The 26,575-nt window shown below is 58.5% G+C and overlaps 1 protein-coding gene across 5 annotated transcripts in view; it reads right to left on the reverse strand.

The window, feature by feature from the left end:
* PEBP4 (phosphatidylethanolamine binding protein 4) overlaps positions 1 to 26,575 on the reverse strand; it is a 79,707-nt gene that overhangs the window by 1,809 nt on the left and 51,323 nt on the right. For all 5 annotated transcript variants that reach the window (XM_075043547.1, XM_075043546.1, XM_075043545.1 and 2 more), the window contains 2 exons: positions 7,520 to 7,565; positions 5,880 to 5,996 (listed from right to left, as the gene is read on the reverse strand). In XM_075043547.1, coding sequence (XP_074899648.1) covers positions 5,880 to 5,996; positions 7,520 to 7,565 — 163 coding nt within the window. The remainder of the gene's footprint in view (positions 1 to 5,879; positions 5,997 to 7,519; positions 7,566 to 26,575) is intronic.

The following is a 26,575-nucleotide window of genomic DNA, read 5'->3' on the forward strand; positions in this document are numbered from 1 at the left end:
TATCTGCCCCCCACCTCGGGCACTGGGTCAGGCCCTACCGTGTATCACCCCACAGCCAAAAAGCCCCCAGTGGGCTCTGCCAATGTTCCCGGTGCCGGCACTGCACCCTGCGACCTCCCGGAGCTGCAATAGGATGCGGTCAGGGAGATGCTCCGGTGTCTGGGAAGGAGGTCGCGGGATGCTCGGGCAGGACCCTGCACCCCGGCATGCCGGCTGGGAGGAGATGTTGAAATGCATCAGGCTACGTGTGGCTGGGGGTGTCCCAGATGTCCCCCCCCCATCGTCACCACCACCCACCGAGCACCCAAACCAAGCTGAGGGCAAGGACAGCCCCGCGTTTCCAGCGGCTCTGGCTCATCACCGCAGCCCAAGTCTGAGGGGGGGGGAGATGCCCCCACGCAGGATCCCAAGGAGGGATTTGGGTTTGCCGGTACCGCTGCCAAGCCAGGCAATGGCTGAGAGCCCCGGCGCCCTCCTGCACGGCCATCGGGCCCCGGCGTGTGCCGCAAACACCTCCATCCCCCAAAAACACCTCCATCCCCAAAAAACACCCCTGGCAAGGAGGAGCAGCCGCTCGCTTTGGGGTCTCAATCCATCCCAGCTCTGGGGGTCGCGGCGAGCGTGGTGCCAGGGGAAGGGGTCTCGGGGGGGGGGAATGCTCCCGCTGCACCCACAGCCCTTCGGCGGGCGCCTTTCATCCGCTGGGTTTCAAAGCGTTCGGCAAGCCCCGGGAGGGGGGAAAGCAGCCGGTGCCCCGTGGGATCGGGGTGAAAGCAAGACGTGGCGGCCCCCCGACTCCCAAGGGTGCCGGGAGTTGTCATTGATGTTCGTGAAGCCTCCGGAGAGGCACGGATGAAAGGAGCCGGGAGGAGGCAGAACGGCTGCAGGGCTGCGGGCGCTGGCCCAGGCTCTCGCCGCCACGCGTGGGGCCAGGGTTTTTCCTGACCTACTTTCCTACCTGCCATCGCACCGGTTGTGCCCGTCCCTCTGCGGGAGACGGGACCGGCTGCAGGGAAAGCCCCCGGGCACAGCCGCCGGGGTGGCAAAGCCGAGGGTGATACACCGGGTGGCTAGCGGGTCTGGGGGTCTGCACCCCCCCCCATAGCAGATCCAACCCCTCGGGCGCATCCGCAAACCGGGTGCCCCATCCCGGCATGACCGACTGTACACCGTGGCACAGCGTGACAACTTTCTGCAAACTGTCCCAAATCATGCCACCCCACCGGCCGGCTCCCAGGACTGGGGACCGCGAGTTACTGGGACCACAGAGCCGGGGAGGGGAGCGGGTGGTTGGCCGGAGAGCCACGGTCACGCTGCTGCCGATCCCTCTCCCCACCAAAACAATACGAGGTTTCATCCATGGCTGGGTCCGTTTTCAAGCTCGTTTCCCAGAGGATTATATCATGGCGCTCGGCCCTTATCTGAGCACCCGCCGGAGGAAGAGGAGCGCCCGCTGACACCCACGTGTGCGGCAGCCACCTGATCCCTGAGCACCAGATGGGGAAACTGAGGCACGGGGCAGCTGCTGGGCTCGGGGAGCTCGGGGACCCTCTGGCCCCGCAGGCGATGGGTGCACAGGGCTGTTTCACAGCCCTACCATTGCACCCTGCCCCCCCAAAACGACCGGTCCCCGCCTTCTCCCGGCCCCGCAGCGCTGGGGGCACGTTGCCGGCTGTAATTTATCAGCCTCATCAGCGGGGCCGTTCTCCCTGATAGGAGCCCTGATGCTTTTCTGGCAAGATTAATGATGTCCCAGCGGAGGTAGGCGGGAGGCCGCCAGCTGCTTTGGTCACCATTAACTTGCACCCGGGGACTTCAGGCGGGACCGTGCGCTCCCCGCAGCCCTTCGCTGCCTCCCGTCCCAGCCACAGCCTTTCCCTCCCCGCCGGGGCCCAGTCCAACCCGATTTTCCAGCTGGGTGGATCGGAGGCACACAAGGTCGGCTCATGAGTCAATGCTGCAGCCCCGATGCGAAGCCGGAGCTGGAGAGGGATGGAGCCACGGCGAGGGCGACGAGCCGGGCTCATCCCCGGTCCCTGGTCCCCAAAGGACTCGCCGCTCCCTGGAGGCAAACATTTCTGGGAGGCAAAAGCCCATTCCCGGTTGTAAAATGCCTTTCCGGGGCAGGAGGAGGTTTGGGGATGCTGGGGAGCATCTCCCCATGCTCACCGGAGCTGGTGGGCATCTGGCACCGGGGCACGGCAGGGTGGAAGCCGAGGGTGGTACGGCACTGCCCGGCAGGTGCAATTAAGCCTCAAGATCTGCTAATTAACGTTCCCCTACAAGAAAAAGGAAGGAGGTGGAAAATGAATGGTCTCCATCCTCCTGCGGGCTGCAGATGAGCGAAAAGGTCCCTGAAAAGCGGCTGCCATACCACCCCACCATGGCCGGGCTTCACCGGACGCCTGAATTCCCCCAGCCGAGGGATTTTCCCGCAGCTCGCTGCAGCAGGCAGCACAGCCCGACCGCCGGATCGAGAGCTCGCAGCGGGTGCCAACGCCTCGGGATGCGACGGGTGGCTTTGACATTTTGCAGACCACAAACTATTATCTTGCATCTCGCCAAAATACAAACACGGCTTGTAACCCTCCTGGGGAGGGAAGCGGGGCGAGCAGGGAGGAAGGGCTTTGCACTGCCTGACGGTGCTCGTGTGGCCTTGGGGACACTCCAAGGGTCCCCAACTTTGGTCCCAAGCGGGGACAGAGCTGGTGCCCAGTGACAATTTGCTTGCACGGCTGCAGCACAGCCAAAAAGTGGAGTGAATCAGACTCCAGTGGAGAAACTGAGGCTCCGAGAGAGTTATCTGACCAAGGTTGCACAGCGAAAGAGCTGGCTGGTGCAGGGATTGATCAGAAACGCTCGCAGAGAAGGATCAGAGGTTTTTTTTTTTTTTTCCTGATGAAACAAGTCTTTCTGCTCAAGAGCCACCCTGGAGAAACACCTCTGCTGTAAACAACTGATTTCACCATTGCCACCAGCGACGGGCTCGCTGCAGGGAGCGGCATCGAGGGGACGTGAGCGGGGTGCTGCAGCCCTCCTCCAGCTCCGCCACTGCCTGCCCACACGCCCTTGGGCATGGCACCCGACCCGCTGCCCATCAGTGCCATCCCAGCCTGGATACCCCCAAGGTAGGGTGGGCACCAGGGACCACCGGCCACCGTGGAGCCATCCTCTCTCCCTTTGAGCTGCCGGCATTGCAAAGCCAGGCCGGGGGGAGAAGTAGCACAGATTTATTTTCCACGCTCGCCATTGCCCCTCGCTTTTTAATTTCCCAGGGATTTGTACAAGGAGCGGCTCTTTCCCAGGAGCAGGGACGCGGCGGATGGGCAGGTCCTGGTTTAGTGCCCTCTTCTGGAGGCTCCTACCCCTCGGCTCCACCACCAAGCTCCTGCCATCCTTCCTGGCACACACCACCCTCCCCAGTTTGGCCCTGCTCGGCCCAGGACCTTTCCCCGTTCGGCCTCCAAAGCGCAGCCCATGCCTTTGCTTGGGCGGAGGGCGAAGGAGGGAGCGTCTCTGCGAGCTGAGCGGTGAGAGGAACGCTCTCGTGGGGCTCCGTCTTCTCCCCGAGCGGGGTCTACCAGGGGACAAGCTGCCAGAGGGATGGATGCATGGCACAGCGCTAGTGGTGCACGGCGCAGGGATGCGGCGCTGGATGCTGGATGCGTCCGGAGGTTGGAATGGGCCAGTGCCGCTCCCTGCACCTACCGGGTGCTCCGGTCTGGACATCGGTCCCTCTCCGGGGTTAGCACCTGGTGGCGATGGGTGCCACCATCTTTGGTGAGATGGAGATATCGCTGCCACCAGATGGAGGACAAAATAAAAGCAACAAGAAGGGGCTGGTTTAAGGCCAAGCAAGATGGAAAACCCCAAGCAAGGCTGCAAGCTGTGCCTGCAGCATCACCAGGTGAACCCACTTCTCTTGTACCACAGGAGGAGAGGACCAAGGCAGAGGCACAGAGGAGCTGGCTGTGTTTCTCACCCATGGTCCACTGGGGTCAGGGTCAGGCCCTCCTTGTTTCCAAGTACTGCCAAAGGTGTTTCCTCCTCTCCCCGTGTGCTGCCTTCGCATCGTGGGGTCGGACCCCAGTGCTCAGCCACACAGGGCTGGATGCACCAGCAGTTCGATTGGTGTTCATCCCACTATGGTCCCTGGGGATGGATTTATTTAAAACCCTTGAGAAACCAAAATTTCATCCTTTGACTGCTTTTAGGGCTCATGCCCCTCTTACCAGCTGCCCTGGGAATTAAAGAGATGGGCTGCCGGCGGGTGGTGGTTCAATCCAGCAGCACCCGCTGGACAGGCCAAGCCTGTGATGCAGCAGTGAAATGGTTAAAAATAACCTTCAACCAACGACTTAAATAACAGCCTCTGCCAAGACAGCCGCAGCTGCCTGACAAACGGCGATGCTCAAGCATCAGATGTTGTGGAGAAAATATCCGCTGCTGTTTTAATGGGTCTTTCCCAGGGAGCCTGGGAAGGGCTGAGAAACTTGAGGATGGGATGGAGACAGCGCAGGGTGGGGAGCACCCGGCCACCCTGCACCTCGGGGGACGGGGGGACGGCGGGGGGATCCTCCGCGGGACACATGGGTTTGGTGGCTGAACCCCTTTGGGTATGAAATTTGGGGGCTGGAGGCGCACATCCTGCTAATAAGAGGATTTATCTGGAAAAAGCTCTTTGGTGGGTGTTCCAGGCTCCCTTCCCAGCCCCGGGATGCTGCGATGGGGATGCGGGTGCATGGCCCCTGGTGACACCAGTGGACCCCTCTCCTCCCACCACGCCAGGGATGAGGGGCCGGGGAAGCGCCCCACTCCGCTAGCAGGGGGGGTGGCTTCAACGCATGTCATTAAGAAGCAGAGCTAATGAGCCAGAAAGCAAACCGAAGGGCAGAAATCACCCACAGAGAGACGCGCAGCAGCAGCAGCCCGCTCCGGCCACGGGACAAGCACCACAGCCCCACGCCGGGTGGGTTTCGGGGTCTCTCCCAGCACGGGGGTCCGGGGAGACCGAGTTTCCCGGAGCTACCCCACTGCTGCCTGCCTTCCCCCGGGATGTGCAGCGTTGGTTAACACGGCGCAGGGGTGAGTCAGGCCGGCACAGACGAGACGCACCGACCTGACCTGCCGATCGAGCTGTGCTCATGTGGTCCTGGCTGGGAAAGTTTTGAAATTTCCCTTGCTGAGGCCACGTGAACCGCAGTGCCCCGTGCTCCAGCCTGGGCTGCGCCAGAACCATCCGGGGAAGGAACCCACGTTTTACATTTTGCAGGATGGATCCTTGCCCGTGCCGGGGGTCCCGCAGGTGACCCCACACCCCAGGGTGCACCCGTCCGGGATAAAGCAGTGGGGATGGTCTCATCAGGTCTTGGGGGGGGGTCTTGGCTGCTTGCCTCCATCCATGCCGTGCAGCTTTTTGGGAAAGGGCAGCCCTGTCCCTGCGCCGCGTGGGGTGGAGAGGAGCTGGGAGTTGGCGGGCGTTGTGTCAGCCCGGTTTGAGCAATCTTTTGCTAAACCATCTCCACGTCTGATCCTTATCTGCGTGCTCCGAGGTGGCGGTGATGCAACTCCCGCGGCTCGGGAAGGGGGGACGTACCAGCAAGGACACATCCCGATTTCACAGCCCACGAGATCTCTCCCTGCTTCCGATCCCGCTAGCCAGGCCGTTACCAGCCATTTTGCCGAGAGTTTCTGCTGCCTTGCAAGGACTTAACACCCCATCTGTATTCCGTGTAATGATTCGAAGTCCCTTTGCACCAAATGAGCGTCGCCAGCCCGGCACTTCTGGCATGCCCGAACACATGGCATTATCCGTACACCCGGGAAAGCCACTCGGGGCATGGCATGGGGCCGGGAGCGAGGGCACGGCTGTTCCTTACCCAGCGAGACCCGCTCCTCGGGGCTCAGGGCGATGGCCTCGTGAGCCGGCTGCTCGTACAGGCGGAGCTGGTAGCGGTGGTACCCGCTGCGGGGCGGAGGCGTGGGCCGGACGTAATCTGGGGATGCAAAAGATAACGGCTGAGCATCCCGCCCAGCGGGACCCGCTTCCCACCATAACCACATGCCCACCACCCCGCTCCAGGCTGGGATCGGTTCTCCCACCCAGCGCCGTGCACCGAGGCCCCTCGCCACGCGTGGGGCTGGAGGGAGAAAGCGCTCAGCAGCTCATGTGTTTCGCAGGCAAGAGGAGCCACTATGCCCCCCCCAAACCTGCCCGCTCCCTTATCGCCGCCTGGATCCCCCCTCCATCTGCCTGGGGGCCAGCTCCTGTTTTCCCTCTCCTGAAATAACCTGCCCCCAGCCTCCCGCTGCGCCAACCACCGCCCTCTCCTCCTCCTCCTCCTCCTCCTCTTTCAACTTCAGAGCCCCGGGGTGCTCCTCGCCTCCCTGCCGAGTGCCTCAACCTCTCCTCCATCACCCTTCCTATCCCTGCACCATCCCCACCATGCCCTCTCCCTGTCCCCCCCATGCTGGGTGCAGCCTCCCCTGGATAGGGCCATGCAGGGACCTGCTTGGGGGGGACACACTGAGTCTGAGACCCCCAGCACCCCGCCGGTGCATGGCCAGCACCCCTCACCCTCCCGGCTACCCCCTGGGGGTCCAGGGTGCCTGGAACTCTGCCGGCTGGGCTCCAGCTGCCGGGCTTTTGAAGTCCTCCCGCAACCAGCTTTGGCGGAGGAGGATGCTCTTGTGGTCGAAGCAGCGGGTTCTCAGGTGCTGGAAGTCCGGCGTTGTTTCCTCACCTGGCTACAGATGTTTGACGCGCGCAGGCGGGCACGTCCCCGGCTGCCCGCTGCGCTGCATGCACGCCCTTAACCCAGCCAAAGTGGGAGCGAGCAGCGCACAGCTGCCCAGATGTGGGGCCTGCAGCTGGCTCCGGCCATAGGAGCATCGTTGCCGGCTGGTGAGGTCAGAGAGGGCTGGTTGTCCCCAGGAGAGGGACATCCAGGGAGAGACCCCCCCCGATGCACACACAGCGCTGCCGATGCCGGCAGCCACCCCTTGTCCTCCGTTGGGGATGGAAGGGCGTGATGCCAAGGGATAAGATGCTGAAGCTCCTCCAGGATTCGGTCACCCACAGCCGGGTGAGCCCCCGGCCCCTCTTCCCCACCCCCTTAGGGTGTAAACTCCGTAAGCCTGGCTTGTTTTTAAACTGAAAGTCTTTGTCGGTGCAACATCACAGAAGTTGTTGGGATTCACCCACTTTTATCTCGTGTTTTCCTTTTTGATTGTATTTCCACCACCACCACACCCCCCCCGCCCCTTTTGCACTGGTTTGGAGCTCTTCCAACCGCTGGGGAGTCTTTTAACCACTTTTGCCTCCAGAAAAATAAGAGAAAAAGTGGCTCCTATTTCAGACAGCACCCAGCTGCGCCCTGCAGAAACCCTTCGTGTCCCTCCCTTGCGTCCCAGCGTGCTCGTCCCCATGGGGCAGAGCCAGCTCTGCCACCCTCTCATCGCAGCTCCCAGCCTGGGCTGCAGGAGACCCCGTCCCCCCCGCGTCGGGGTCTGCACTCACCCGTCAGCACAAGCCCTTTGACGTCCCCGGTCCTCAGATCCGCACCCTGAAAGGACAAGAAGATGGGGGGTGAGGTGCTACCGGGACCCCCAGGAGAAAGATGTGGAGGGAACAGACCGCTCCTGCCCCCCCGGCTGCACCCGCTTCTCCCCAGGGATTCATTTTCCAACATTTCCAGTGTTTTCCTTGCAAATATCATTAGGGAGACAGGGCAAGGGGAGAAGGAGCATGCCAGGGCCTTTCTTTGGCTATTTGGGATTTAGAGGCTCCACGCACGGTGCCCTGGCACACCGGCAGTGCCATCACCGCGCTGTCACCTGCACACAGGGACCATCAGTGATCCGGCGAGCCGGGTGGGTGGTCCAGGTTGTGGCACACCGGGAGAGCCACGACAGCCCGTTAAAAGCCACGGTGCTGCTTTGCATGCAGGTTTTTGGGAGGGGTGAACCGTGTCGGCTGGGAAGGGGCCGGCAGCGGAGGACCGCAGCGATTTGCACCGGCATTCCCGTGGCAAAGCTTTGCCCCATCGCGGTGGTTTTGCTCTCAACCGAAACTCCTGCCTGGCGAGCAAGCCCCACCGCCCGGCGGGCTTGGCTCTCCATCCCTGCCCTGGGACGCTTCCCTGGAAGAAGGAGGCTTTGCCGAGACCGCCGAGCATCCCGCTGGAACTGGATTAATGGCAAGGGGGCAGCGGCCAGAGCTTCGGCCGCATCCTGGCCCCTCGCAAGCCACCTCACCCCTGACCTGCTGTGCTATTCTCGGCCGGCCCCCACCTCCCACCGGTGCCGCCGCCAGCGCTCGTAAATCCTCTCCTACGGCACCCATTATTCCAGTCCTGCCCACACACACGCCGCTGCCAGGGCTCCTCCGTCCTAACCTGCCCTGGGAGTTATTACCCTGAAAAAAAGATGCATCAGATAACTGCAAGCAAAAGTGCACGCGGGGAACATGGTCGGTTCCCCGGCTCTTTGGGATCAAAGCTTTGCTTTCTCCAAAAAGAAACCTGCTTTGCACTGAGTCACAGCAGGCGACAGCCTCCTGCAAGCTGCCGGTGGCACAGCAAAGGTCACCGGGAAGCCAAATGCCCGCTCAGGTCCCTGGCTATCGGCTCCCCAACGCTGGCTCGCCACCTGGGCAGCCGGAGCCGAAAATAACCCGATGAGAGAGGTGATGACTAAGATTTTGGGCAGCGACTGGCAGGTTTGGATGCCTTGGGTCCCAGGGGGAGGGGAAGGCGGCACACAGATTGCTGGGGAAGAAGCACCCCAGGGTGTGCCGGAGGGGGACACGAGGCCGTGGGGCTATGCTGGCTGCTCTCTCCCTGCCTAGTCTGCCCAGATGTGCGAGCACAACCTGCCCAGATGTGCACGCCGGCTCCACCCAGATGTGCGCACCCGCTCCACCCAGATGTGCCCTACCAGCCCACCCATGCGTGTGCATGCCTGCGCTGCCCAGGCGACGTGCGTGCCCCTTCCATCCAGATGTGCACATCTGCTCTCCCCAGCCATGCATGCCCAGCCCTTCCAGCTGTGCCCGCTCCCCCCAGATGTGCCGGTCTTGGCTGCGGGGCTGAGCTGGCGGAGGAAGCTCGCAGCAAACCCCAAGCTCGCCGTGCGGCCGGGCCGGCTGCCAGTCCCCGCTCTTCAAAGGCAGGGACTGAGGTTTTTTTCTGTTCCGGGTAGGGCTGCTCCCGTGCGGGGACCTCGCTGCTATTCCTGGCTTTGCCATGGGCTTATCGGGAGAAGCCGGGCCTCCTCCCTGTTTTTCTGCCTGCTGATGTGGGTTGCCTGCTCGCCCCAAGATGCAGTGGGTTCTGGCTAGCCCCGGGGATGGGAGAGTCAAAGGATAAAGTTCCTTTTAAGAGGCGAGAACAGGAAGAGGGCGGGAGGGAGAAAGTAGGGATGAGCACTGTAAACCCTGCCCTTTCTTTTTTTTTTTTTTAATAGTAAACAGCTATTCTGGAAGCAAGGGAGCAAACTCTGCTCGCAATGGGCTCCTGGGCTGTAGGAGAGGCTGGCGGGGTCGGGTGTGAAGCCCCGCTTGCTCCTGCAAACTTTCCCTCCCGGGGTTCCACTGCCTTCCCCGGGCCGAGGGGGACCTGCAGCTGGGAAGCGGGTATTTGCTAGTGTGGGGGGAATGGTTTGCAGGGAGGAATAAGTCCCCGCTCCAGCCCATTGCCCCTTTGCTGAAACACTGGCGAGGGCAAGGGGAGCATCGCACGCCAGCAGCCCCCAAAGATCCCTGCCACGAGCGGAGCTAATGGACGCTGATGAGCTGCCGGGTTTATTAATGCCCTTTTATGAGAGCATTAATAGTTCCTAATGACACCATTTGAGCTTCCTAGTCTTTTATCTTCTTCTCTCTTTCCCCTGCCGAGGACACAGTGTAGGAGGTGGAATTAAATATTTCCACCCTCAGGTCCGTGCTGTGTGGTATCAAGTGCTGGTGGGGCACGGGATGCTGGTGGGATGCTCGCACGGAGACCTGGACAGGCTTAAAAATCTGTGCTGTGCAATTTCTGCGCCAGGAGCTCCTCTCTGTACTCTTCTCCTCGGCCAAAAGAGTGGAGAAAATTATTCCCCCCTCATTCCCGACACTCCTTTACCAAGCTGGACACCGGCTGCACCGAGGCTCTCCGGTAGATCGCAGCCAGCCCTCGGTGTTGCCTGCTGCACGTCGCAGCGTAGGGCGGGGGGGGAATAAATAAATACAAATAAATTAAGAAGGCAGTGAGTCACATTTTGTTTTCCTCTTGATCTTTTTTTTTTTTTTTTTTTTTTTAACTTTCCTTTCTTCCCCTTCTCCAGAACGTGTCTGATCCCATCAGAGAGGAGGGGAAAGGGATGGGTGGCGAGCGCGCCAGCGATTCGCCCGGGCGAGGACGGAGGGTTATGGAAAGTGGGTGTGGGAATCGGCACAATCGCTGGCAGGGCACCAGGACAAACAGATGACGGATGGGACCCAGGGCTGCGCAGCAGAGCGGGGCTGGGCTGCTGCCGCCTTGCCGGGAGCGTGCCCCAGCCCGGCCCCGGGGACCCCATGGGATTTATCTGGGTGCTGGGGGGCCGCATCCCGCGGGGCAGCAGCCGAGGTGCCGGCCCGGCAGCGTGCTGATACGATTAACCAACAATTAACCAAGTGGGGAAGTTAATCCCCAAACAAACAGGGCTCCTCCTGCGCTGCTCGCTTACGGCACGCTAGCTTGACGGGGGGAAGGCGGCTTCAAAGCCGGCACAGCCAGGAGCCCAGATTTGTTATTCTCTCTTTCTGTGATCTTTATAATGAGGTCAGGATTTATGAATCGGCTCTCGGGAGCGCAGGGGAGCATCCCGGGCAGGGCAGAGCCGCCAGGATGGCAATCCAGCCTTCTGCAAGCGGAGCAGAAGCTCGAACACAGAATAAAGGAATAAGACGCTAATTGCAGCTGGATACGGATCTGTTCAACCGTGTCCTTGCAGGGGAAGGTGCACGCTTTGGGTTTTCCACCTCTTCACCAAAGCCAGCACCAGTGGTGAGGATCGCTTCCACCCCAACTCCCAGAAACGTTCAGTCTCATCCTGCTTTCCAACAAAAAGCATGTGAGAAAAAATCCCGGTCCAAGAGAAACTCTCCCTCCAATTATTTCTGCATGGAGGGAGGCCATGTGAGAGCAGGGCAGGGCTGAGCGAGCTCCCAGCACTCCCAAACTCTGGCATTTCCCAGCTCAGCTGCCCGTTTGCATTTTAGCTCACTTCCACACCGATCCCCGCACCGGGCATGGGATGGTCCCGAATTGCCCCAGCTCGCCCACACCACGCCGACCCTCTCCCTGCCGGCACGGCTCCAGACCACCCTCGCTTCTCCGATCACCATCAAGCTGGGGTTTCGTGCCCGAAGGAGACTGTCAGCCCCTACCATGCAAATCCTTTTTTTATTATAAATGTCACATCCCGTTATGCCAACGTTGTTATGCCACTGAATTAAAGCTTGGCGCGTCCACGTCGTGTTCTCTCCATCGGGAAAGGAATTAGTAGAAATAGAAAAATATGGAGAAAGACATGGAAGGAGTTCATGGAAGAAAAGCCCACCAAGGTGGGGATGTCCCTGCGCTGCCAGGAGGGGAAGGGCACGGTGGGGAAGGGTCTCTCCCAGCTACTGTATTACCCAGGAAAGTGTTTTAACAGCAGATTCCCAGGGCAGGGAACGACTTAGCATAGGCCATGGTGGAAAGGGGTCCCGGGTGCTCGTGGCAAGTGAGGTTTGTGGGGACCTCGTGCACACAGGGAGCAAGGATGCTCCCCGGCATCCCTGGTCTGGGACAGCCCTGTACACCCAAATCTGCCCGTGCACCCGCCTGCACCTGCAGGCTTTGGAGGAAACCAGAGCCCCCTCCCCGCCTTTCTGCATTAGAAATGCAGCCGTTTGGCTTTAACAAGGCTGCGATTTTCGGCGTTGCAGCAGACCCAGCGGGGTGCATGCACACCCCGGCTAGTACCACGCTGCCCGGCCCATCCACCGCGCCTGCTGGCTGCTGACCAGGTAAATCAGGAGAGAAGCTGGGAAATCAAGGATTATGAACATCCCAACACCCCACGCACGCTTTTCACTGCCCAGCCCTTGGGACGCAGCTCCCTGCACCCCTCCTGCTTCTCGCCGGCACATTCTGGAGGTGCCTGAGCCCTCTCCTGCTTCGTCTCCTTGTGCTCAGCCCTGAGCTGGGAGAACCATGGTCACCTTGCTGCAGAGAGGAGACCGCGGGTTGCGTCCCTGAGGCCACAGATAAACCCACACGGAGCCTGGCAGAGCACCCAGAGCCAGTGCCGGATCCTATCGCGCCCCAAATCCGGAGAAACCTCCCCTTCCCGCTGGAACCAGGCCAGCTTCCCCAACCCCAAGATGTTATCCTCAGCCTCTGCTCTCTGGTGCTTCCCCATAGTCCCAGTTCCCAGATCCTTGGGATGACTCAGGGCCCTCAGCTTTTGCTCAGAGCCAGTCTTGCTCCTCTGGCACAGCTGGAGTGGTAGCACAGGCCACCCCGGACCCGAGGCAGAAATGATCCCCAGCATCTCACCGCCACCAAAACACGAGTACCCCACGCCTCCAGCCTAACTTTCCGCCTGGCTCTTAATTGCCCAGCCACTTTGCTTTTCATGCATGCAAATGACAGAAGATTAATCTGCTGCTTGAGAGCCTCCTGATCCTCTCGGCAGGCTCCGGCGATGGGCGGTCCAGCACCGTGTCCCCGGGGACCTGCCAAGCTACACGGGGATGGATACGTGCAATTGCCCCAGCCCCGGTTGCCAGTCCCCCGTTACCCATAGCCCAAGCCCATTATTTAATTTCCCTTAACTCCCATGGAGTTTCACCATTCCGGGTGATATTTGGCTTTTTCGCTGTCAGTCTGCGCGTGAAAGTTTGATAAACTACATCTGAGCCACATACAGGCGCAGGAATAGTGGAAAAGGGGCATTTCTTTCTGCAGGGAACTTCTCTTTGGGGCAGATCCAGAACCTCAGTGGGTGGCGAGGAAAAGCTAAACCTGGGAGGATTGGTACCGCACAGCCGGTGGACCTGTCTGGTTTTGGACTGAGACGGCTACAAGCACCGAAACCGCTTGCCTTTAATACCATTGCTGCACAAATATGCACCGAAGCACTACACAGCCTCATCCAAAAACATGAACTGAGGCTCGTTAGGGCCCCTGGAACCCTCCCCGAGGGCCCTCAGGGAGCAGAAGCAGCTCGAGGGGTCCCGTTGCCACCCTTGGGTCCCCGATGAAGGCACTGATCTGCCCGGGTCGGACCAGGACCGGGTGGCCATGCTGGGATGTCACCGCTCTGACACGGCTCCGAAAAGCCTCTCCTCTGGCTTTCCAGGGTCAGCATCGCCGACGATTTACCCCGATTGCTTTTAGGATTATTAGGTAGCGATTACAGCTTCTTGGCGTGGCCCAGCTTTTTTTCTAGTTCACTATAAATGGGGAAGGCTACCATAAAAATATATTAAAAAATAAATATCAGGCACGGTTGTAATTTAAATTAATGCCTGTCTGATACACCCTAATGCCCCAGGGAAGGACATGCTATAGGGTTATTAAGTAAGCAAAATAAACATAAATCACCTCGGTGTTTGGCTCTTTGCAAGGTTTTTTAATCTAGGAGCATGAAAGCAGCAGAGACAAAATGCTGCACTTAATAACCTGAACCGTACAGGATCCGCACGCTGCAGAGACCTTCACCGGGCTCCTACCTCCCTCCTAGAAGCCCAAGGACGGTGTTTCCAGTGCCAGAACATCCCATTTCAAAAGAGGGAGGCTCTGCTGGGTGGATTTCCAGCGAGCGACAGATACCTGCCTGGCTTAGGCGTTGCTGGCACAGACGCTCTGCCTATCTGCACCTTTCCTTAACGATCTAGGTGAGGGGTCCAAGGCAGCGGGGCGGAGGCTGTGATGACACTTGGATGGTTTTGAAACTTCAGCCAAAACACTTCTGTTGAAAAAGGAGGGTTTGTTTTTTTGTTTTGGGTTTGTTTTTTTTTTAAAAACATGATATTACAGAGGCAGAGGGTAGCGCTTGGGATGGGGGGAATGGGATGCAGGATGCTGGGCACCGGCCCCAGATGTGCAGCCAAGCTGCTGCAGGAGGGCATGCGAGGTGCGGCTTTGCCAGAACACTCGCAGTCTGGGTATAAGTGATGGATTTGGGAGGAGAGGTTGGCTGGCTTGCCAAGAAACTGCATGAAGGAGTTTTCCCGCTACCCCTTCTCTCCTGGGTCCCTGGCAGAGAAGCGTCAGGGTTCATTTAAGCAAGAAAAATGCACCGGTTGAATAAAAAGATGATTTAAATCAGCTTATGGAAAGGGCTGTACACGCTCTGGTTGCTGTCTACACCGGCTCTGCCTCGCTTTCCTTCGCCGCGGCTGAAAGCCGGAGCAGCAGGCAGCAGCACCCGGTGGGGTGGCTGCAAACCCGGCGCACCCGAAAGACCCTTTCGGAGAGCGTCGCAATCGCGTCCTGCGCGGTTACACCCCGTCTCCCAGCCCCTGGGCCTCTGTTGTAAACCGGGATGATAAATGATGGATGCGATTGCTAAGAACAACAGGGATGTTGATAGCAACCCCAGGGGCGTGTTAGGAAGCTGCGTGGATGCCGGGCTCTGCGGCTGGCTGGGTTTAATATCCCGGCGGTGTTGCAATTGCGGGCGAGCTCACGGCGGAGCTGGCTGCCAGATGAGTCACCCTGACCCACTGGCCCGGTGCTGGTCCGCCGAGGGGAGGGCTGGCGTGGGCTTCGTCCCACACGCCATCCAGCCAGGACCCCCCCGTAAGCATCCCCTCCCTCCTCGGTGCCGGTGGGATAACGACCGGTGCTGCGCTGCTGGGGTGGGAAGCGGTGCTGGGTTCGGAGGAGGAGGAGGAGGAGGAAGGCTTGAGGATGGCTCGGGCGTGGGGAGGCGGGTGGGGGGCAGGAGGGGAAGGGCAGTTTTTGCACTTCGCCGAGTTTTCGCTCACTGTGGCAGGGTGGCACGGCTCAAACACGCCGCTTGCGACACCGATTTTCCCAGCAGCCGCCGGACCACACCTGCATCGCTCCGCGCGGCTGCTTTGCTCCGCTGGGCTTTGGCACGAGCCTGGTCCTTCTCCAGGAGGTCCACCAGGATCTCCCCCCGTTCACCCCAGGGAGCCGGGGGGCAGGTGCCTTTCGATGCCCCCAGCGCTCGCTGGGGCACCCCCATCACCCCCAGTTCTGCAAAATGCTGCAAAAACTCCAGAGAAAGGTGCCCTACAAGAGGTTTCAAAGCCACAAGCAAAGCCCCTGAGATTTCAACGCAGGGAACAAGCTTGAACTGGCCAGAAAAAGGGCTGGGTAGGACTGGAAAGGCCTTTTCCATCCCAAGTCTCTACCGTTCTCGAGAGTGGAAAACTTGTTTGTTCTGCGTGCGTGTAGCTTTAAGATGAGCTTGCTTTTCCAGCAGCAGATTTCCGGAGGATTCTTGGAGAAACACCAAATTTTGCCTAATTCAGTCATTTAAAGGCCTGTAGCCCGATTCTGTGCGGACGAGAGCAGAGCCTGCGCTGAAACCCTCTCCTGGGGCCAGGCACGGGACAGCCGTGAGGATGTGCCCAGGGGGAGACTCTGCCGGCTGCTTCGCCTTTGGGGATGGGAATATATCTGCTTCGGGGGTTGCAAAGCGCCAGCACATCCCTAGCGCTGCCACCATCCAAGCAGTAAAAAACAGTAATAAATACGTCTGTGGGGCACGTGGGCCCGAACATCTCACGCGTGAACCGCGCAGCCCTCCGCGAGGCATAACCAGGCTGGCAGAGATGCTCTAAGTTTCGGTTTGGTCCAAGGGGAAAGGATGGTGAGGAGGGCAGGAGCCCGGTGGGTGCTAGAAACAGCGATGCTCGGTGCTCAAGACATGCCATGGCTACTCTCAGGAACGACGGGAGGCTCTTATAGATTAAAATACAGCCCTACCACCTTGTATTGTGCTGCAAAGCTTTGGGAGGACAGAAAAACCTGATGTTTTCCAGCCACCAGCCAGCCTTCCCAAAAGAAGCATCCCCTCCCGCCTCTCCGGGGTGGTCCTGCGTTTCGGAGCGATTTTTTACACTGCTGACGTGACGCAAAGGCCAGATCCACGCTGACGCAGCAGCGACAAGTGGGGTTGAAAGCCCAGGGCATGAAACCGGGGCATGAGCTCAGATTTTGGGGGGGTGGTACCCAGCGATGACTACCAATAGGGCCCGGTGGGTCGGGAGGTAGGATGCTGCGTGCATCACTGCATCCCACCCTGGCAGCCAAGCCGTGGTGTAGAGGGGGGGCACGTCGGGGCCGGAGGGTGGCCGTGGGTGCGTGCGCACGCCGCAAACCTCCCCTGCGAATTCCTCCTCCCTGGGGTGTCTGATCCCCGGCCCAGCCACCTTCCTGGGTGCGGGGGCGGATCAAAGCCCGCGCGTGCCAGCCCTGCTACCGCTCTGGGCCAACTCGGCTATTTTGGCTTCGTTAATCTGATGGGAGTGCTGGGGAAAGAGCATGGGGTTGGGGGGGGGGGTGATTTTTTTTTAATTTTTTTTTTTTTTTCAATTTTTTTTTTTTTTCTTCTCCTTCCGTTGGCCAAAAAGTCTCCCCTTTGCATCTGATGACGACAGCCTCAGCCGGGACTCGCCGGGAGGGGAACGTGCTGTCTGGCCCCCGCCAGCGCATCCGGGCTGCCGTGGGCTCGGCCTCTCCATCCCTGTTCTCCCCCCCCCCCCAAAGCTGCTTCCTGACGGCGGGACTTGGCAGCACTCGGAGGGAGAGTCCAGAGCTGCCCCTGGGACGGGAGAAAATCCAACAGGAAACATCCTCCACTGGAGCAACGCGAGCTCCCCCCGCTTCCCTCCTGCTTGTTTTTTTTTTTTTGGCGGGGGGGGGGTGTCAGTTCTTGAAGGATGAGAGCTTTGGGACGCTCACGAGCCCTTTGCGTTGATTTAGATGCTGAGAAAGAGCCAGGCGCGCCTTCTCGCCGGTGGTTTTTTTGCTGCTCAGCATCCTATGGCCCCCCGCTCAAGGCAGACACGTACCGGGGCTGCTGACCCCCCCCCCCCCCCCCCCCACAGACCTGCACCCCAGCAGACAGGAGCCGTGCAGGCAAAGGTCTGGCATCGCCCGTCCCGTGGATGAGGGGTTAACGGCAGCAGCGTTGCTGTTGCTGCACGGCTGGCGGGCGCTCAGCGGTTGCGGCTGCCAAGGCTGCTCCGGCGGTGCCATGGACTTCCCTTTCTTCCATAAAAGTCCACCGGATCCGGGTTCCCGTGGGATGCTCTCGGAGCGGGAAGGAGGGGGTTGAGCCGCCCTACCTGGGGCGCGTGCAAGCGCCGGGGGCTGTTTGTGCAATGCCCCGTGTGCCTCCCCCCCAAAAAAAAAACCACCCTGGGAGCCAGAAGCCAGCACTTGCTCTTTTCCCTACCCTGGCTCGGGCTCCGGAAGGGAAAACTCTTTTTTTTTTCACATATTTTGGGGGCGGCGAGGCATGCGGTGGGCCCGTTTCAGCCCGGTTGGGCGAGGACGCGGGGAAAGCCGGGATGCGATGGCGAGGCTGGGGCTGGGCAGCGCAGACACGTGCTGCTGCTCGTGGCGTTTCGTCATTGCTCAAACAGCACTGCTCTCGTCCGGGCTGGGGCTCAGACCCGCGGCTCCTTGTCCGGAGGGATGCGAAGGCGGGAAGGGGGGAGAGGAAAAGTGGAGGGGGTGTCCCCCCAGGAATGCCCACTGGTGCTGCTGGAGGCTATTTCTGCGCTGTCCTCTTGCACGAACCGTGCTTTCCTGCCACTGGGAATGGGACATTCCCCCCCAGCCCCAACAAGAAGAGCTCCCCCTCCTCCAGCCCCGATTATTTTGGGCCATTTGTGGGTGACGGTGCAAACATAGACCAAGAGGTTCCTTCCCAGCCCTCTTCCCAAACCAAGGGGTCAAAACTGCATTTTCCCGGGTACTTGGATGGAGCAGAAAGGATGATATAAGCCGACCGCGAGAGCTGCTGTGACCTCCAGGGATGCTCAGGCTGGCCCCACACAGGCAGCGCAGCCTGGTTTGAGTTCAAACCCCACAGATTTAGGACCAATCTCCATCCTAACTCCTTCTCAGCAGGGCCACCGCAGGGACCCTGTGTTTGGGTGGGTGTCCCCGAGTCAGGCTGGGTGGGGGGTCCTACCCTGACCCCCAAACCAGCTCACAGCCTCTCTGGCTTGCAGGCAGCACGATGCGAGCCCTGTATCAGTTACAGCAGCAGACAAGATGTCATCACACCAAGAGGCCGGGGCTTGCATCAGAAGTGTCTTGCAACGAAGAAAGCCAAATTTTTACAGGAGAGGCGCACACGCTCGCTCTCACACACACACATGCACACACCGAGCCTCGGTAATTAACTTAATAGGTTTCTTACAGAATGCCCCGTGAGTGATGCTCAACATATTCAAGTGTTGACAAGACGGCGCTGAACCCGACGCCTACACAACGGGCAAACCAGGCACCGAGCGCAGACACACCTTCATTGTCTGAAACTTGTAGTAAAACTCTAAACCCGCCCTTGTGAAATGGGGAGCCGAGCAGATGGGGCTGCGTAACCCTTTGCCTGCCGGCACCCGGTCGCAGAGCCCGGCAGGACACGCGTGAGGTGGCGTCGGATCATCCCCAAAAGGGGAAAAATGAATTTATAAGTGTCTTGAACAGGCTAGAAGCCACTGCAGGTGCTTCCATATGCACATTCAGGATATGTTACTGATGGGTTTTAGCCCACCGGGACAATTTGCTGAGCACTGAAATAAATTAGCAACTTTTCATTCACCTATAAAAGTATTTACCCCTTAGAAATTTGCTGTAAATCCAGGGGAGCTGAACACAGTGGTGTCCTCTGGATTTGCTCCAGGTCAATATTTGGGCCACTAAAATAAAAAAGGGCTGAGCATCCCCCGGCGCTGCCGGACGGTCCCTCCCTGTGTCTCACCTGGATTTGCCCAGTTCCCAGAGGAGCTGTTCCCTTCCCTCCTGCCTCAGGTAAGTCTTTCCTACAAAAGCCGTGATTTTGGCTAATCTGTGCTTGATACCATGGGTAGCCTCAGCCCCGCAGTCGAGAAAAGCCAAGCCATGTCAATGCAGCACCATGGCCTGGCACCAAACACACTCCTGAAAAGCCAACAGCACCCATGGTCACCCAAAAAAATAGAGGGAAAAAAAAAATCTGTCAGAGGGATTAATGGGGAAACCTGTTTGGATGGAGAAGTTTTGTAAGAGGCAGCAGAGAGCCATCTCCTGCTGACTTGGGGTGGGATCTTGAGTCAGGAAAATTGCTTAAGAAAGGGTGGTCGTTCGTACAGGTTTCGCCAGGTTGGGAAACGTTCTCCCAGCAGCTGGGACCCGCGTTGTACAACGCGTGGAGCAATCCCCGGTGCTGTCATCATGATGCTGATGAGCTCCCAAACCCGTCGGGCTCACTCGGCGTCCCCGCCGCCTGCTCCGTGCCGGCTGGGTCTCACCGCAGCTGCACCCTCTCGCTATCGCACAGGGATCGGCTCTGGCAGGCTCCGGGGGGAAAGTCTTTCAGCGGATGCTGGCGATGCTTCACGAGCCTCGCAGCACCCGCCGGAGCAGGCAATGGGCTCATTCCAACATGTCACATCGGTTGGAAACGTTTCAGCCTTTTTAGAAGAAGGGAGGGCTGGCCCGGAGCCGGGACACCGGGTTTGGGTGGCTCCTTCCCCCGTCCCCCGTCCCGCTGCTACCTCAGGGCAGGCGCAGGGCACTGCAGGGATGCAGGAGCCGTCGTTGTTCCTATTTTAAAGAGATGCAAAAGGCGTTCCAGAGATTTCGATCAACAGAGTAAAAGCACCAGCACTTGGGGCACAGCTATTTTAGGAGACTTTTCCGCCAGGAGCACACAGACCGCAGCCGAAGAGCATGGATGCTGCAGCAGGCAGCAGATGCTGCTCACTGCAGATGAGACCTGGGCTGCGGAGAGTCGAATTCACAGGGCTGCGATGTGCAGGGATTAAGGATTTAGCTGGGAGTTACCTCTGTGTTGTCAGGGAATTAAAGGGTTACCTGCGTGTTGCAGATGGAGGCTTAAACTTTTTACAATCACATTAGATTTACAGCTCTCCGAAATTTCGACACCGTTGGGTTTACCCTGCCAGCGAGGATTTTGACTAGGTCGGGACGGTTCCCCTGACGAACCATGTGCTGGTGGGAACGGCGGTGGGAGCTGGGGCCCAGGCTTTGCCTACGGCCACATGGCATCCGAAATCAACCCCAAACCCTGCAAAGAGCCTGCCCGGGCTCTTGCGGAGATGGAGCCAAGTGTGATCAAACCCTAAAACGAGCCTTGCCCTGCCATGCAATGTAAAGCCACTGATTCAGCATTCATTGGAGAAGGAGCCTTTGCACTAAAGTCTCCTTTTGCTCCCCAAAAAGCACAGGGGTACCCAGGAAGGCCTGTGGGAGCCGGAGCATCCCTTCCACCAGCACCTCCACCAGCGATGGGTGCTGGGGTGCTTCCCTCGGTCCTTAAAGCCCGTAATTGAGGTGAGACCCAGAGCAGTGAAGGCAGCAAGCCCTGCACACCCAGCAGCACCTTCCCGAGAGCTTCCAAGGGTGAAAGCCCGGCATGGTGCAGGGCATATATGTCCCAAACACCCCGCAAAGCCGGGGCTACGCCGGCTGCACGCTGGCCCGCTATCAGCCGCCGATCGGGTATTGCACGGCAGGCAATCGCAGCCTGTTGCATGCATCGTGCAAACAACCTGCAAGCAGGGCCAGGCAGGGGTGCTGGAGCTGTGCAATGCCCAGCCTGGGGCTAGCAGGCTCACCCACACACTTGGGAACGGGAGCTCTTGCTTGCAGCCCGGTGCAAGGACGAGCCCCGATGGCAGGCGGATAAGACTGCCCTTACGTAAAGCTCCGGGTTGCGTGGAGGATGCGCGGCGGGAGCAGACTTGCTCTGGCCCTGAGCTGCCTCCAGCACGGCCAGCCCAGCCCGGCCGGTGCCGATGGCCCCGGGACGGATCCAGTCCCCCATTAGCCCGCACACGGTGGGATGTGCAGCGCCGTGCACCGGCAGAGCCAGCGGGAAGGAGACCTGGGGTTCTTGTCCCCTGCTCTGTCCCCCGTGCTGATGGTTTTCTCCCCATCCCGGTCCCTCCGGCCGGCTGCTCCCTTCCCACTCCTTTGGTACAGAGAGGTGCAAAATAGGTTGTTGTTCACGAGGGCGCTGGTGATTATTAATAATAACTCAGCTCCTTCGTGCTCCAGTTTCCTCAGTGCTTTGGCAGCGTGCCACGAGGGCCCAGTGATTTAGTGCAACTTAATTATTCCCGGCGTTTCATCACCTCTTGTTTTTGATGTCTGTGTCTCTGTCAGTGCCTCACCTTCGTGACTAAGAGAGCCAGGGAAACAAACTGGTGGAAAAGGGAGAGAAAGGGGGAAAAACCCCAAGCCAGAGGGTGTGGAGCTGCTGCTCGGTGGCCAGGCAGGCAAGGAGGTTCAGGAAGGCATCCCATGGGGATCCTCGGTGTGTCCCCACCACGGTGTGGGGCCGTCCATGGGGACACATGCGTGGGGAGCCCGGCCGTGGGGTGCAGGGGGGGTCTCACCCCAAAACCACTTGTGGTTTCAAGCCTTGGCTGTTGCTTACAGCAGCAGAGTGAGCAACAGTCCGTGTCTGCTCCATGCCAAAGGGAAAGGACGGCGTCGGACCTCGCCTGCCCCTTAAACACCTCTGTGGGGGAGCGAGCGGCTGCCCCGGCCCCGGGAAGTGTTGGATTTGCTGGATTTGGCTTGCGAGCGCTCGGGCGAGCAAATAGGGGCTGCCAGATGGAGGCCGGTAATAGGATTCCCTTGGCTCCCGGTCTTCCATCGCCGTCGCGGAGGCCGGGCTCGAGGAGCTGGGACCAGCTCCCAGGACGGTGTCTTACATCCACCTTGTACCTGCTACACCCAGCGAGGGGACACGGGGAGCGGGGGGACATGGGGGACACGCAGGGGGTCACGGCGGGGGGGGGATGCAGGGATACGCATGGGGGACAAGCTGTCCCAGGGAAGGAGGGCTCGGGGCTGGCAGCCCATGGGGAGCGTGGGGAGCATCCTTGCCGGCATGCGGCTGGATGGGGGACGAGCGATGCACAGCTGGGCCCGGCGCTGCCCCCAATCTGCTGGATTTCCCTGAGAAGATAAAGCCGGGGGCAGGCAGGGTGAGGCAGCCACCGTCATCCGCCAGACATTTTACCTGGGATGGCAGGGCGCAGCGACGGAAAATGGAAAGAATCGCTTCGAACCGCTAAAGAGCCTCTTCGGGGTGCAATAAGCGTGTCTAAGCCAGGTCTCCCACCCGCTCCCTCATCCCTCGTCGCCCCGTGCTGGTGCCACGGAGGAGGGCTGCGACAGCCCGCGCATCCCTTCCAGCCAGAACTGCTTATCAGCATCAATAAAGCGAGCACCGCAGCAAACCAACGGGGCTTTGCACTGGGTAAAGCCACTGTGCTAAGCTAAACTCCGTTTTAAATAGCAATACTTCCTTTTCCTATAGTATTTTCCATCCATTCATTTCCAAGCATGTTAGGAAAGTGGGTGGGTGTCAGTAACCACATTTTATAGGTGCAGAAGCACTAGTTCAGCATGTTCAGTCACTAAACTGGTGTCAGTGCTGGGATTAAAGCACCTTCCCGCGCTGGCAGGTGCCTGGTGCCATCCCCAGCCCTGCGGCATTGCCATGCCCATGTCCCGATGGGAATGTCCCTAACCACGGTGAGGTGCTGTATGAGAAATTGAGGGTCCCCTAGCCCATCCCGTTGAGCGGTTCGGCCAGCTCGTTAGGCTGGGGCGCTTCCACGTTCAACGAAGTACGGCAGCTTCACACTTCCAAAGATAACAGCAATGCAGGGCTGAACAGCCGAGGGGAATTCAGCTGAGTATCCCTGTCTGCTTGGGAAAGCACCTGCGGGATGGGCTACAGGACCGGGATACAGGGCCAGGATGTAGCACAGGGATGCTGGGCTGGCAGGTAGGGTTGGGATGCAGGGTTGGGATGCGGGGATGAGATGTAGCACTGGGATGTAGGATTGGGATGCAGGGCTGGGATGTAGCACAGGGAAGCAGGGCTGGGATGCAGGGCTGGGATGTAGCACTAGGATGTAGGGTTGGGATACAGGGCTGGGATGTAGCAAGGGGAAGCAGGGCTGGGATGCAGGGTTGGGATGCAGCCCTGGGATACAGGGTTGGGATGTAACACTGGGATGCAAGGACCACATTGTAGGGCTGGGATGCGGGCTGGGATATTGGCTGGGATGCTCACATTTTGCAGGGCAGCAGGGCAGCTCAGCACGTGCCCAGCAAGAGCGGAGGATGCTCCACGGGCCGCCCGGGGTCCGGCAGCCCCTTGCCTGCAGAGCCAGGGCAGCAGAGAGCCGTGGGGCCAGGCTGGCTCAGCATCCCTGGGAGGGCACCCAGCGGCAGGGAAACCCAGGCTCCACTCCAGGCCACGCAAAACTCTGCGAAGCGCCAGCAAACTGGGGAGCGGAGGACGAGAAAGCCAGGAATTTTCATTAAAGGGGGAGGGAAAAAAAAAGAAAAAAGTATTTCCAGTATTTCCCTCTGTGTCTTTGGCCTGGTGCAGCCCTTCTGCTCACTGCTCTGTTTATACATGATAGACAACTAATTAACATCCAAGCCTCTTGAAAGGTCTTTTCAGAGGTAATGTACTGACAGAGGATGTCAGTAAGGAGCAGTGATTTGTCTAAGCAGTGATCACATTGTTTCAGACTGAATGAGGTGAATATTAAACTGCTTTAAATGCACTCTTCATAAAGCACTAATTACATACTCCCGGGGGAGTACGGGCAAGGAATACTAAACAGCAGAAAAGTCAACAGAGTGCTTTTTATAGTATGTTGCTGGGTTCTGTGTTTTTCTGTCTTTCTTTCTCTTGTGCGCTCTCTCTCGCGCTCACTCTCTCTCTCTCTTTTACAGTAAAATCACAGCACGCTGAAGAATACACATTTATAGCACAATGGTTCACATCTAATTATATGGCAATCATTAGTTTTAACCTGGGTGTATTATATTTTCTTTGATATATTGTGCCCCCCGGCATCTCTTCGCATAGAAGATTTCCAATGGCATTTTCTCCCCTCCCTTGAAAAAATGTGCTTTTTTCCATCATTAGCATTTGCTTATAATTTTTTTTTTTTCCCTAAACAAAAATTTTAAATTGGCAGGAATAAAAGGGGCAAGGAGGGGAGGAGGAGAAATCCGTTTAATCAAAATAAGAATCTGTTCCCTCCCTCCTGGAATCGTGCACTTTATTATTACCAAGGTAACTCCACTGGGTTTTTAAAGAGCAAAGGAAATACAGAATGGGCCATTAATGAATTCCTGCAGATCCTGCTGCGCTCCTGGTCTGGCTCGGCCCGACATCCTGATGGGGTGAACAACTACTCCACGCATTATTTATTTTTTTAAGAGCACAACATGGCGGGGGAGATCCAAGTAACCACAAACCAAATCCTCCCTTCCCAGAAAACCTCGAGATCCTCTTATCCAGTAAGAGGAAAGAAAAAAAAAAAAAAAAGAACAGCATGTGGCAGGGCCCAGCGTCCTCGAGGAACCTGCTGCTTCCTCCTGGGCAGCAAAGCGAGAGCACCAGGAGGAGACGATGGGGACAGGGATGATGGGGACAGAGGCCACTTGGCCACCACTGATGTCCCCCCAAATGCATAGGGTATAGCTAAAATGCACAAGGTCTGGCTCAAACACATAAGGTCTGGCTCAAATACATGGAGTCTGGCTCAAACACACAAGGTACGGCTCAAACAGATAGGGTATGCCTCAAATGCACAGGAGAGGTTCCATAAACATGGAGTATGGCTCAAATGCATAGGATAGCATTCATACGCATAGGGTAAGATTTGAATGTATAGGTTTTGGTTCAAACACATAGGGTCTGGCTCAAATGCATAGGGTATGGCTCAAACACAAAGTACGGCTCAAACACACAAAGTATGGCTCAAATGCATAGGGTATGGCTCAAACACAAAGTATGGCTCAAAAACACAAAGTATGGCTCAAACGCATAGGGTATGGCTCAGACACATAGGGTAAGGCTCAGGCAAAGTATGGCCCAAATGCATAGGGTCCGGCTCAAACGCATAGGCTACAGCTCAGACGCATAGGGTAGGATTCATAGGCATAAGGTACGGCTCACACACAGCTGGCAGAGCTCGGAGAAGCAGGGTATGGCTCAATTCCCCAGGGCAATGCCCAGGATGCGGGGAGCATTCCTCCGGCCACGCGCAAAGGCACAGCTCCCCGTGCCGATCGACGCCTTCGTCACCAGCGTTTGCCTGCGGTGTGGGTGCCGCTCACCGCCTCCGAGGACACCCCACCGCCCCTGCCCGAGCTAAACCCGGCGCGCGAAGCCTCGGATGCTCTGGTCGTGCCCAAAGCATCCCGTCCCCGGGATCGGTCATTGCTTCGTACAGCACAAGGTGCCCACAAGATCTGGCCAGGAGCCTCGTGCAGAGCAGGCGAGCCTGGAGCTGGCTGGGACCATGCACTGCCTTCCTTCGAGGTGCAAACTTCATCGGAAAGGAAGAGTCATGCAGCCTTTAGATTTTTTTTTTCCTTTAAAGAACATGAAAGAATCTGATAATTACTTCTATCTACCACCCAACTGTACTAATTACCAACCTATTTCTTCACAGTATGACAGACACAGGCTCTCCAAAACACATAGAGATAAATTAGCACTAATTGGTTTTCCTCTGGCTGTTTGAATTAGTATTTAAAGCTCCAATTACAAAGCAGAATAATTACTATTAATGTCCTGTCGCAGTACAAAAGGCAGATATCTCGCGAACAAGTCCAGGTGTATTATTACACTGATTATGGAATATTTAACCTGGCTCGTTAAGACAAAGACATGGGGAAACTTTAAAAAAAAATACAAGAAAGGGAAAGAAAACCGCAGATGGCGGCAGGTCCCTGCAGGGGATGGAGGGGGGGGTCTTTGAAACCTGGGATGAGAGAGGTACGAGAAGGAGCAAGGGAGAAAGCACAAAAAGGAAAAGACAGGGGATAAGAAAAGAGCAATTCTGTTAGAAACCAAAGGAGATATTGGAGGGATGAGGGGCAATACAAATGCCGCCCTCGCCAGCAGAGCCCAGCAGCACAAAAGGCAGCGCACGGTGCTGTCGTCTCCTCCCCTCCCCAGGGCTCACAACCCGCTGCCCTCCTCTTCCTCCTCCTCCTCCTCCTCCATGGCACTGGAGGCTCTGCATCCCTGGGGAAGAGCCCTTTGGCTGGGGGCTGAGCCCAGCTGCCCCCTCCCCAGCTCCCTGCCCAGGAATGCTCTGGAGCCGGCTCTGCGCCCCGGGATGAAGGGCTCTCGCAGACCCCTGGGCAGAGGTGGGAAGGGGCATCGGCAGGGCAGGCAGCGTTAACAACCGCTGCCGTCATCCCTGGCACCAACCCGGTGATCTCTGTGGTGGTCCGGAGCCAGGACGGTCAGGCAGGCATATCCCAAAATGGGCTCGAGCATCCCCGAA

This window comes from Buteo buteo, chromosome 12 (assembly GCF_964188355.1).
Source record: "Buteo buteo chromosome 12, bButBut1.hap1.1, whole genome shotgun sequence".
NCBI classification, from domain to species: Eukaryota; Metazoa; Chordata; class Aves; order Accipitriformes; family Accipitridae; genus Buteo; species Buteo buteo.